General features: G+C 42.6%; 1 protein-coding gene across 1 annotated transcript in view; it reads right to left on the reverse strand.

Moving 5' to 3' along the window:
• Window positions 1-2178: 2178 nt before the first annotated feature.
• Window positions 2179-12950, reverse strand: part of Uhmk1 (U2AF homology motif kinase 1) — a 22321-nt gene continuing 11549 nt past the window's right edge. The window contains exon 8 of the mRNA XM_021157900.2: window positions 2179-8867. Within this exon, the coding sequence (XP_021013559.1) occupies window positions 8721-8867 (147 nt within the window). The 3' untranslated portion in view covers window positions 2179-8720. The remainder of the gene's footprint in view (window positions 8868-12950) is intronic.

Consider the following 12950-nt stretch of genomic DNA (forward strand, 5'->3'; position numbering starts at 1 on the left):
GAGATATCACTTACTCTCCAGCACCATGTCTGCCTGCAAGCCACCATGCTCCCTGCCATGAAGACAATAGAGCCCAAGTAAATGCGTTCCTTTATAACCGCTGCCATGGGGGATGTCTTTGGTTGGCCAGCTGCCGGGGACCACGTGGCTATCCAGGGGCTGTGCATAACTGGCCCCATTCCTCCCTGGATTCGGTACTCTGGAGAGCAGTACACAAAGGACACAACATGAAGTCTGGGAAGATGGCTCAGCAGTTAAAGCGTTTATGCTGTGGGCAAAATGGGTGGACGTGGAATTCCCAGAACCCACATTAATGATGGGTGGGTGTGGCAGCTCACCTGTAATTCCAACCATAAAAGGCAGAGACAAGGGATCCCCAGAGCAAAGCTGGCTAACCAGACTAGCTATGCTAGCAAGCTCTGGGATTGACTGGTTGAGAGACCCTTCTCAAAGACTAAGATGGAAGAGTTATTGACAAAGTCTTCATATCAGCCTTAGGCCTTGACACATGGACGCACACATGCACACCAGCTCTGTACAATGCCCCCCTACGCCCACACCCACGCACACCACACATGTACAAAAGAGGGGTACACTCCTCGAAGGTAAAGTGGGGGGAGATAACTGCATTTTAAAAACTGAATAGTTGCTATTATAGTGACAACCGTCAGGGGGTCCAGTGTTGCCCTTAAAACAAAAGCTCAATAGTTCTAAGTGTGGTTCCAGGCAAGCAGCAATTGTACCCAGGAACACATCAGAAATGCAGCCCCATAGCTGACACAGACCTAGTCAGAACCCAAGAGCAGGGCACAGCAACTGTATTTTAGAAAGCTGAGCTGATTCTGTTGTGTGTTCTGGGAACTGCCGAATTCAACACATAATCTCTAGTTGGAGCTCCTGATGTCCCTTAAGATGTTTCCACTTTTCCCTGTAAATTTATGATCCAGATGATAACTTTTTGTGCCAGTGTCCCTCCTAAACCAAAGGAAACTATAGCTCAGTTTCATGAGCTGTTGAATCTGAGAACATTGAGCATCTGAACTCTGAAGGGTGTCTGCCACCCACTGACAGGCTCTCACAAAGGGCCTACATTATACTACCATGGCATTCCACTTGCTCCTCATAAACATACAACTATGGTCAAAATAACATCACTTGATTAAAGTTATCCAATCTGATAAAACACAGGATTAGCATATAAATCTCCCAACTGTTTTTTGTTGAACCAGGTTATTTCTGCAATATCATGCACATTTTCTACAATTTATACAATTTTTTTTACAATTCTATAATTTAAAACTTACATTCTAGTACTGTCAATTTCGTTCCTTACCAAAATTAAATATATACGTTTTTTTCCCCCTTTGTGCCATTTATTTATGGCACATGTGGTGCATGCCTGTATATACACATGCATCAAGTGACAGCCTGTGGGGTCAGATTTCCTTCCATCCTATGATCTCCAGCCCTGGAAATCATTTACTTCATGTCATGTGTGTATGTGTGTGAGTACATGTAAGTACACACTTATCCCTGCTGTCCACAGAGGCCAGGAGAGGGCACCACAAACCCTGCAACTGGAGTTATTCAGTTAGGAGCCGTCTCGTGGGTGCTGGGAACCAAATCTGTGTCCTCTAAAAGAGTAGCAAATGCTAACCACTGCACCAGATGTCCAGTCCTGGGAAATTTTTAATGTGAATTAAACCTGGGCCTCATGCATGCTGAGAAAAATTGTTATTTTTTAATTTCTTTGTTCTTATTTGATGTGCATTGCTGTTTTGCCTGCATGTATCTGTGTGCCGGTGTTAGATCCTCTGGAACTAGAGTCAGACAGTTGTGAGCCACCATGTGAGTGCTGGGAACCGAACCCAGGTCTTACAGAAGAGCAGCCAGTGCACTAAATCCCTGAGCCTCTCCAGCCTGGGAAAAGTTATTAATGGTAGCTTGTAATAAAGACTAAAGCGTAAAATACACTTACTTATTAGATGAGCTTGAATATTTATACTGTTAGAGACATATGAAGTAAAATTAGGGCAGTGATGCACACCTGTAATCCCAGCCCATGGGAGGTAGAGGCCGGAGGATCGAGACCAGCCTCAGCTGCATAGTGAGTTGAAGGGCAGTTGAGCTACCTGAAATGCTAGCTCGTTAAAAGAAGGAAAAGAACTAAGAGAGCACTTCTTTTCTTTGTAAGCTTTATTTTATCACTCTTATCCACCACACATCAGGAAGCTATCAACAGTGCATCGCATGGCGAGTCAGTTTACAATGAAACTCAACAAGGCAATTGTGTTTACAGAGAAGTTTTCAGCAAAAGTACGCAATGCAGCTCGCTGAAACACAGTGCTCACACTTTATAGGGAGGTGGAAATAAAGTCCTCTGCTATTCAGCAAGAAAATAGACATCTGAAAGACTGATAATGAAATCAGAAATTTAGGGATTTGAAAAAGAACATCTTGGTACTAAAACACATCTATCTACATTTATAGTCCCACTTAGTTCAAACAAACAAACAAACAACATAAAAAAACAAACAAACCAATAATCAATCACACACAAGCAGCAAAACACCACAAAAACCAGAATCATAGCATCAGGAACTTTAGGAAATGCGAAGAGCAACACGCGACTGAAAGCCCAGGTAGAGACGTTACAGACAACACTCACTGTGCATGGAAGTGTGCACTCACTGCACACTGAAGTGTTCCTGCAGTTCAAGGTGAAGGTGAACCAACAGGAGGCAACTGCCCTTACAGCGGGCTTTGGTTTAGGTGATCTTTCACATGTTGCTTAAACCAGACCTATGCTCAAAACAGAAAGTTCATGTCTCCAAAGAAAAACAGTAGTAGCTTTTGATATTCACAACCAACCACTCCAATGCTGACATAGTCTAGAGACCAGAAACTATTAAAATGTACTGAGCATAAATTTCTAAGAGTGACAAAAAGATCAAAAAGATGGAGCCCTTTTTAGGATGGGGAAAAGGCCTTCTACCCTAGATTTGACACTACCTAAGGAATGTTAGAGTATTTTAAGATTTTTCAAAAAGAGCTAAGAATGAAAACTAAACTGTGCTGGAAATGTGACAGCTTTGTATTCTTCTGGCTCACAGAAGTGCAGACTGAAGTTTTCTATTCTCGGACAGACACTGCTCACACTCCTTTTCACAAGGTGCCGCAACTGCATCAGTACACACGGATGTCGCCACCCCACGTGCAACAGGAGGACAGAGGTGGCTGACCCCAGTTTCTCTCTGAGACTTGATTCACAAGAACAGTAGTGAACACCAAATACACAAGGGAATTAAAATACTTCCTAAAAAAATCAAGAGAAACTGAATATGGGTACTTAATCTGGCCGGCCTCATAAACCCTGACAACAGTCTTTTGGGGAAACGAGGATGAGGAATGTATGAGAAAGGCAATGTTTTTAATCTACAGGTAAAAAGTTTAGATTCTTAGACCATGACCTCTATGTGGAAGATTCCGGACACCAGTAAGGGAGCCATTTTTCCTCCTCTCTGCTCATGTCCATCTCTGTCTTCCCTGTTCATATCTCTGACAGCCTTCTGATGACCCACCTAATCGAGTAACACAGCTGAAAGAATTCAAGTCACTGAGGAGCGTCTGAGTCAACATGCGCACAATGTGTCTGCATGCTGTCTGATATCAGGAATAGTAAGAGGGGCTGACAGAGCAAAGGGAGGGGAGTCTGACCAAGGATCTTAAAGAATGGCTAGAACCTGCTCACTGATCAACAGGAGCTGAAGGTGGCAGTAGCTGCTGCTTATACAAGGTTCTCAGTAAGAAACAAACAAAAAAGTAACAATTCCAGTCTTCTTCAAGAATGCTTGCTTTGCTTTATCAGAGAAGTGGAGCAGGATCAGCCGTCTTTTTGTACAACAGAGATGAATGACCTCGTAAAGCAAGTAAAGTGTGCCTGCCTTGCCACTAAACACTAAGAACTCAGTTCACAAAGCACACTCAGCCTTCAAAAGAGCCACCAATTTTTCTTGGCATTATCATGACTGCTACCAGTCTAGCACTCCGGCCATTCTTTAGTGAGGTTCCCATGAACTCCAGCAAACACAGCTACCATGACTATGACTCTCTGAAAGGCACAAATACAGCACGTTTAAAACAATCACTCCCATAAGCGGCACAAGAATCAGGGAAAGCGCTGAGCTATAGACAATGAGCAGTTATCAGGACAACAAAAGGTGTGTAAACTTGTGTGTTAGTCTTACATCCTGAAAAACACCTATGACCATCTATAGAACAGCTTCCTAACAGAGCTGGGCAAGATGGTGCACATATGTGACAAGCAGCACTTGGGAGGCTGAAGCAGGAAGATCCTGAGCTGGGGGCTTGTCTAGGCTACACTGCAAAACCCTGTCTCCAAAAACTTTCTATCCTAAATGCTCCCTGGCTAGTACATATTTCTTTTGACAGCTCATTTCTCCTATAAAGTCATAGCAAAAATACTCTAAGTTGTTTACCTTCTTAAATACCTAGTACCTGCCAATTGCTTGTCATAGTGTGAAGCAATAGTCATTGGTGAACAAAATCTGGGGAAGGTGGCAAAGATAAAAATCATGATCCATTCTACGGTATAAGGTAGAGAAAGGATCAAAATTCACTCTTTAAAAAATGGGGACACTCTAAAAACTAAAATATCCAAGCTTCTCCACGATTAAGAATCTAAAATCTAGTTCCAGGACAGACAAGGCTACACAGAGAACCCCTGTCTCGAACACCCAACCTCCCAAGAATATAAAATCTAAACATACCAGGTGAGCTCCACACAACAGCCTCAACAAGAGCAGTGTGTATTTGAGGAGACAGGCAACGACAAGTGAAGAGTGCCAAGCCCTAGGCAAAGAAAAGTAACTTGCCGAGCACCTCAAGAAATCGGGATTCTGTTGAACTAGAAGTGACCAAGGACGGGTGTGTAAGTGTCCACGACTTACAAGAAAGAGAGAGCTGGATCAGTAAGTGCTGAAGAAAGAACCTGATAAATGAAACTAGATCCCAGAATCAGATGCGACAGATAACTGGCCTTTCCATCCACATGCAATTCTGAAATGAGTCAAACTGGGATCGTTTTATACTTTTTTTTTTTAAAGTATGCCAAGAAAATTCTGGACTCACATGAATCAATCCAAGTTATTCCAAGAAAAAGGCGACAGTGCAGTCATCCCCTGGAGCTTTCGGCCAGATGAGGTTTAATATTTGACTTGCCCAGAACTTTAGCTAGCTACACATCCAACTGATGGAAAGTCACGATCTGTACCCTAACCCGAATAAAGAGCCCAGCCCGTACCCCTTGGGTGAGAGTCTAGGTAAAGTGCACGGTCACCAGTGTGTCCCCATCCACTGTACTGCTATCATTCCCACCAGGTAGGCACGATGATGCTCATTTTCAGCAACTGTTGAAAATAAAATTGCCTAATAAACTGGAGGGAGAACTAGCAAGAATGATGCCAAGTTGTCAGCCACCTGCCACATTCAGAAGAGCCATAAAGCAGCATGATCCTCAGCCTGCTTCTAAGTTATCCTCTAACGGGTGCCTTACCTGAGGGAAAGTCTAGAGCACTAAGACAGAAGGGCGCCTTATGCCCCTAGTACTTGTGCACCTTTCTCTGGGTGGCAGCACAGTGGCTGGCAGGTTAGCATATCTCAGCACCCTTCAGCAGCTACATAACCACGAGAAGGCCACACTCCCCTCAATTAAAACAGAGACAGACGGATGAGTAGAACTATGTTAGCCATTCGATTCTAAAAGCAGCCATAAATTTAGATCAGTTTAGCAGCCAGGAAGAGTTCCCAAAGGGAGACGCTGTGCCAATGGTCACAAAGGAAGAAGAGTATCCAGTCATACTAAATGCAGACTTCTGGTGAAATGCAGGCAGTACCTTTCTGGGGTGCCCAACTCTATTATTCTCTTCCAACTACAGAATTATAGTTTTGAGAATGGCTACAAGTCTCCTCCAAATACTTCTAAAGAACCCCAAATTTTCCCTCAGGCAATCGCTTTCTGTGCCTTATCAGGGACAAAATGTGCAGTGTATAGCAGTACCTTGGAAGAATAAAGACGAACCTAAGAAGGCAAGAGAGAAGGAAGGAAGCACAAATCTTAACATAGGGAGAGAAAAACTACCTGAGATAAAATTTGCCCCCAAAGACAGGGACTAAGTAACATGAGTTCTCGCTTCTTTACCCCTTAGTAAGAGAATTCTAGGATTTTAATAATTTCAAGGAATTAAAATCCCTGTGCATATATTTATTGTGAAAATTGCATCTTCTGTAGTATTATTTGGTCCCAGTTTAAGAAAGATATTAAAATGAAAGTCCTGATAGTATCAGAGGAGGAGGAATCTGCAGCTGTCCTCTTTGGTAAAATGGGCTAAGAGCTATCACACAATGGTTTAAATCATAGTAGGTTATCTTTTGTCTTCAAGTCTGTGACTTCAATATAAATTATTTAATTCAATGATCTCAAAGTAATTATTCGGGCTCACTCATTTACTTCTTCAGCTCCCTTAAAATCTGGCTAGCATCGTCTGTAACAAGTCTACAGTGTCAACCCTACACATGTGCATAGCTACACCTGCATGGATGAGGTTCACAGGACGCTGTGAGTACAGCAGTGTTAGCAGCATACTGCACGATAAAGCTTGGCAGCCTACCTGCAGTTTATTTGCAAGGATCTCTTTTTTATGAGATATGGGAACATGTGCTAACCATACTTGCCCCTCAGAAGAATTCACTTGTATCTTGTGGTCATCAGTAGAAACGTAGAGACCTGCCACTAATGACCACAGAAGCAGCTCTCATGTAAATATTTATGTCTTAGGAAAGCTTAGTTAGGACTTCACAGTCCTGATTCTATGTTCTTCAAGTTTGACCTGAAAACCAACCACGCAATGAACCCCTGAAAAAGCCTTCTTCCCAAGACACTCATCAGGGACCACGAGAGACGAGCAGAGGTAACTCAGCAGCAAATCCCCTTACACCGAACGTAACTTCCCAAGCGGGAGCTCGGGACAATTTGATTATACTGACAAATGTTGGGCAGTAAATGTCTAAACAGGGTAAAATAACTCAACCTCTACAATGCAAGTTTTAATGGAGTTTTGGGAACTTGAACAGCATGGACAAGAGACTATATAAGCAGGCCACAGCAGGGAAAGAAAGAAGCACTCTTTCCTAGGAAAATAAATAAGTAGCACTTTCATTCAGGTACGGAACTAGGAGAAACTCTGTCACAAGTGCACAATTTGTGGGTTATCTTGGATAATCAGTGCTTTACAAAAGTTTCCTAAGTTTACACCTTTCAAGGTAAACTACTAGAGAGCAGGAAGAACCCCCACTCATGTCCCCTCAAGCCACAGTCCGTCTGTGTCCACAAACTCGTGACCACAGGCATCCTCTATCACGGACACACAAGACTGCTATTGTTCTTTTAGAAACTGAATTTTCTTCCTTTCTACTTCAACCTTATAATACATCAACCTTTCTTTTCCCTTACAGTCAAAAGCCGATGGCTCGGGACACTGCCCTCAGGCTGCAGACAGAGGCGATGGGGAAAGGAGGAAGGTGGCAGGGCAGCAGGGCAGCTGGGGGAGGAGGGTCTGTGATGAGCTGCCTTCTCTGCACTGTTCTCTTTTCCCGTCACTATGCATCTAACTTTTATCTGATCCACTTCAATTTCCCATTACAGCAGAAAGAATCACATCTGGAAAAACTTTACAATTATCACAAGAGGTTCAGTACAAAAGAGATGAGCCAATCTTGGGTCTACAGTAGAGCAGAGAACAGGGTAACTTACACTCTGAAGAGCTGCGTGGAACCCTGGTCTAGACTCCACTTTGTTCTGCACTTTACAGTAATGAACTCTCTTGTCATTTACATTCTATCTGTCAGACCAACTTTCAAGAAACCTATAGCCCAAGTCTCTCAGGTGTGAAACCGGTAGGAAGAAATGGTTATAGACTGTGTTAGCTCACAAGACTCACACTGTAAAACACACTGACTCAGATTCTCTATAGTCTTTCACACCTGCACACCCACTCAAGCATACACACTATACATAAAAATTGTGCAAGATCAAGCATCAGCTTTCTATTTTAAAAGCCTTAATAGTAATTTTAAAAACATTGATAGGCTCACTGCAGTTTCTTCGGAGGAATATTAAGTCCTACAGTACTCCTTTAGAAAAATTCACAACTCATTGTTAAGAACACGGTAGGTAACTGCTGCTTGACAATGACTTAACATTATTAGAGCATCCAGTGCCAGCTAGAATAACAAGGAGATACACCTGACAATACAAACAAATATTCTGTGATGTCACCAACCCTAACAAATTTGTTAATAGTATTTACTATGACACACAACTCACCTTTGCTTCATTGTCACATGAAATGACATCTTTTTAGGTTACATAATGAACAGCAGCACCTGCCCTACTGCACAAATAAAGGGTGGCCACATGGGTGCTCTAACCCCCTCAATGTATAGCTGAGAGGTCGGGTCCTACTCAGTGCCATGTTTGCAATGCAGTCACTGTCTGGGCAATGGCTGCACATTAGTAGGATTAAATAAATGTACAAGGTACCCTTTAAAATGGGTAAAGGGGTGCTCCTGCATTCAGCTGTGGAATATAATAATCCAAGAAATGGAAGAGGAGAAACAGGAAATAGTCCTTAGGTTACTGATTAAAGCAAGGTTTGATAAAGATATCCCCTCTTGTAGGCACTCAGCGGGTAGAATGTAGCCACAACAAACTTCCCGTCAAACATCCTCCCAGTCAGCAACTTCTGAGCAGCTTTGGAATCACCAGCGTTCGCGTACTCAACGAAGACCTGAGGAGGTTAGAGAAGACAACGTCATTCACCACATAACTTCAGAGTTACATCAGCGCTTTACCAACTTTAATGGAGACCTAGCCACAGGCCACATACCAATATCAATCAAAGACCATGGAAGACACTGGTCGCCTAAGATTATAATAGATTTGAACATTCATACGGCCTGGTGTTTTTACTGTGCTTCAGTGTATTACATCTGCCAACAGTATTCAGGGCAGTAATATCCCAGGTTTGTAGCCCAGAAACATCAGACTACATCACACAGCCTAGGAGTTTTGTAGGTTTTATCATGTAAGTTTAAGTGTGCTGTTTATCAGTTTACGTGATATTAAATGCATGACTGTGTATCAGCTGAGGATTTTGTTAAAACACAAATTTTTCTTAAGTCCAAAGTACACCTTAATATCTAAATTCTTTTTAAAATTCAGAGAGAGAGAGAGAGAGAGAGAGCGAAAGAGCGAGAGAGAGAGAGAGAGAGAGAAAGAGAGAGATTGTTTGAGTATGTTGTGTAGGTCAGAGAACAACTCTCAGACATCAGCTCTCTCCTGCCACCTTGTGGGACCCTGCAATTGAACTGAGCCCATACATAAGGCCTGCTCACAATTGCCTCTTCCCACACAGGCCTCTACCCTGAGCCATCCTACCTGCCTGTATCTGCTTCATATTCCTTAACTAACTCTGAAGGCAATGCTGATGATCCACTGGGCACACTTTATAGCAGTAGGTTTAAAAACCCTTCCTTAAAACAGTTCCATTCACCATATTCTTAAGAGTTGTCAAAGATCAGTTAGGTGAGAAAGCATCTGCGTTTACATGAAGCTCACATAGGAATGTGGATGAGGAGCCCACAGAGCAACTGTAACACTACTCCATAGGAAGCTACACCTGTAGGACATGAAAGGGGTAGGTCTGAGCAAGGAAGGCTACTGAAAACGATTGTACAAGCTGAAATGAAGATGTTCAACACTGGTGATTTCCCTTCCCAGAGGTAGAGACGAGGCCATAGTATCATTAAGTTCTCTTTGCTGTCCTAAAGCAAAAAGGCAGGGGAGGGGGTGGTTCCTGATGACTGTTCTTGGTTATCCCACATATTAGAAAACCAAGTACACTAAGAGCTGCCTCTCTGCTTAACCAGGCCCCTTATTCCTCATGTCAAGAATTCACCTGTGCTCAGGTGTCCAGAGACTTTTAAAGGGAATGTGAAAATGGATCCTAAAAAAAAAAAAAAAAAAAATCACCCCTTAGCTCCTAACCTTTCAGTTTCTAGTTTCAGCGAGGCCCACATCACCCAAGCTGACCTTGACTTATGCAGCTGAGGATCTCTTGAGCTCCTCATTTTTCTGCCTCTGCCTCTCAAATGCTGGAGTGACAGGCATGTGAACCCTAATTCTTATACACATTTTCTTTTACATGTTTTCCTCAAATTAATCTTCCTACAAATCCAAGCACATTCCCAGTTCTCAACTAGCCTTTCAGAAAAAAAAAAAAAAAGCCAAATTTTCTCCATGAGCTATAAAAGAAAAATTTCTAATAGAGTTCCAGGTGCATGTGTACACACAGGTGCCCGTGCCCGTGTGTCTGTCTGCATATACACACATAAGCGCATGTGCAGTTCAGGCTAGAGGTTGAGGGCTGGAGTCTTCCTCACTCACTTTTCCACCTTATTTTTAAAGACAAGAGTTTTTCAATGACCCAGAGCTCACCATTAGCTAGACTGGATGTCCAACAGGCCCCAGAGTCTCCTGACCCCACCTCCTCAGCACTAGAGTACAGGTGCATGACAAGACACTTGGCTTTTTACATTGATACCGGTATTTAAATGGGTCTTCATGCTTGTACAGCAAGAACTTTCCCATCTGTGCCATATCTCCAGCCATTTCATTAATATACCAAGTCCTACGTGACCTACGCCTTGGTCATTCCATCTTATACAAGTATTCTGTTAAGCATGATGGGGAACATATAACCTAAGGAATTAGACCTCTGATGGAATTTTCTGAGCGTATACACACACACACACACACACACTAATTTTTTCCCTTCCTTATAACTATTTCTAAGCTATGCACTATTCTTGAAGACAACGTGATGATTATCCAGTGATAAAACATGCCTTGATTTTAATCTATAAAAGAGGCTGGAGAGACCTCTCACTGGTTTAAGTGCTTGCCCTACAACTGTGAGGCCTGGAGACTAGATCCCAAGAACCCATGTAAAATGACAGGCAGGCAGAGCAACTTGTCTGAACTCTAGCCTCTGAAGGCAGAGGCAGGGGAGCCCTAGAACAAGCCAGCTCAAGACTAGCCATATTGGCAAGCTCTGGGTTAACTGAGACCCTGTCTCAGTAAGTAAAGAGGAAGGGCAATTGGGAATGATTCCCAACATTGGCCTCAGGAATCCACATGTACACACACACACAAAAATGAAAATTCGATATAGTGATACTTGTCATCCGTTCTGAAGCCTCATCTCTAAAATGAGTCATTAAATGGAAATAAAAGCATTTCCAAATGGCCCAAACTGTAGTCTTCTCAGGTTGTTTGAATGGAATTATATAGGGAAAATGCTATCAATAAAGTGACATATAACTTTGTTAGAGGATATGTATGTCCTATAAGGTAGTTGCAATCTTTACTAGTCAACACTATCTTCCAATATGGAAGTTAACACATTAATGACCATTTTTATCTTCTCTCTTGTCTTTGTCATAAAATAAGAAGTATATGCTGAGGGTGGGGGAAAAAAAGTATATGCTGGCTATAGGCAGCTTTCAACAACATACCTTTTTACTCAGTACAAAAAGGTTACAATATGATGTCATGAATAACAAATCTACTTCTGATTTTTATATATCAATTATTCCCAAATAAACACAACAAAGCCCAATATATAGACATGTCATTTGCAAAACCCATGTCACATCTCTTCGACTGCTACACAAATGACCTGCAGCTCTACCACAATGCACACTAGACAAGAAAATTATTTTACTTTACAACTTACCATAAAAAGTAATTATCCATTATATCTTATTAACTTTCTTTGCTTTTATAACTTGTATTATAAGATATAAGTCTCTTTCTGTTTCTCTTTTTATTTAATTATTTCTTTTATTTTTGGTGATGTTGGAAATGAAACCCTGGGCCAGACAACTGAGCCCCAGTCTCAAGTTTCCCCTTTCTAGAACTTGTTTGGACATGCTTCTATGCCTGCCTGCCTCCCTTCCTGCAGCCTGGATAGAGCTGGGGGTACGGGAACCTGCTACCAGCCCTGAACTTATTCCCAGGACCCACATGGTAGAAAGAGGGAAAAGATCTACACACACACACACACACACTTAAACTTTTTAGTAAAGACTGGCTTTACACACACACACACAAATACACAAACACCATGGTATACAGACACGCACACAAACAATAAAAATGTGATGAAAATTCTAATACAAAATGGCTTTACCGACTAAGTAATAAATAGATTGGAAAATTTTCTTGAAATGGCAAATTTTCTCATACTAATAAAGACTTTTTTCATATCAGCTCCGACTGGACACTTCCCTCCTGAAAATGCTGCCATTTTTCTGGTCTGGGTCTGTTTCACTTGCTCACTGGGTTTAGTGCTGAATCAGATGGCACAAATGCTGACTTCAAATGTTCTTCCAGTGCCCTAGCCGGGTATATCTTGATCTGTGACCTACTCTCCCTAGTGCAGGACACATCTCACCTGCTCTCCTTCCTCACCGTGTGCTGGCCAAACCACCTTCCCGAAGTCTGTCTGGAATACTAAGGGACTTGGGAACTGGTGGGATTTGCCATCCGTTTTATCTGAATTCTCTTACTGCCTTCATATCCTGCCTCAGATGTAACCTTCCCAGAATGCCCTTTCCTACCCCCCCCCCTAAGGGCAGTCCACCTTGCCCTCACTCTCCTAAAGGCAGTCCACCTTGCCCTCACACTCTCCTAAGGGCAGTCCACCCTGCCCTCACTCTCCTAAGGGCAGTCTACCTCGCCCTCACACTCTCCTAAGGGCAGTCCACCCTGCCCTCACACTCTCCTAAGGGCAGTCCACCTCGCCCTC

This window comes from Mus caroli, chromosome 1, assembly GCF_900094665.2.
Source record: "Mus caroli chromosome 1, CAROLI_EIJ_v1.1, whole genome shotgun sequence".
Classification (NCBI taxonomy): domain Eukaryota; kingdom Metazoa; phylum Chordata; class Mammalia; order Rodentia; family Muridae; genus Mus; species Mus caroli.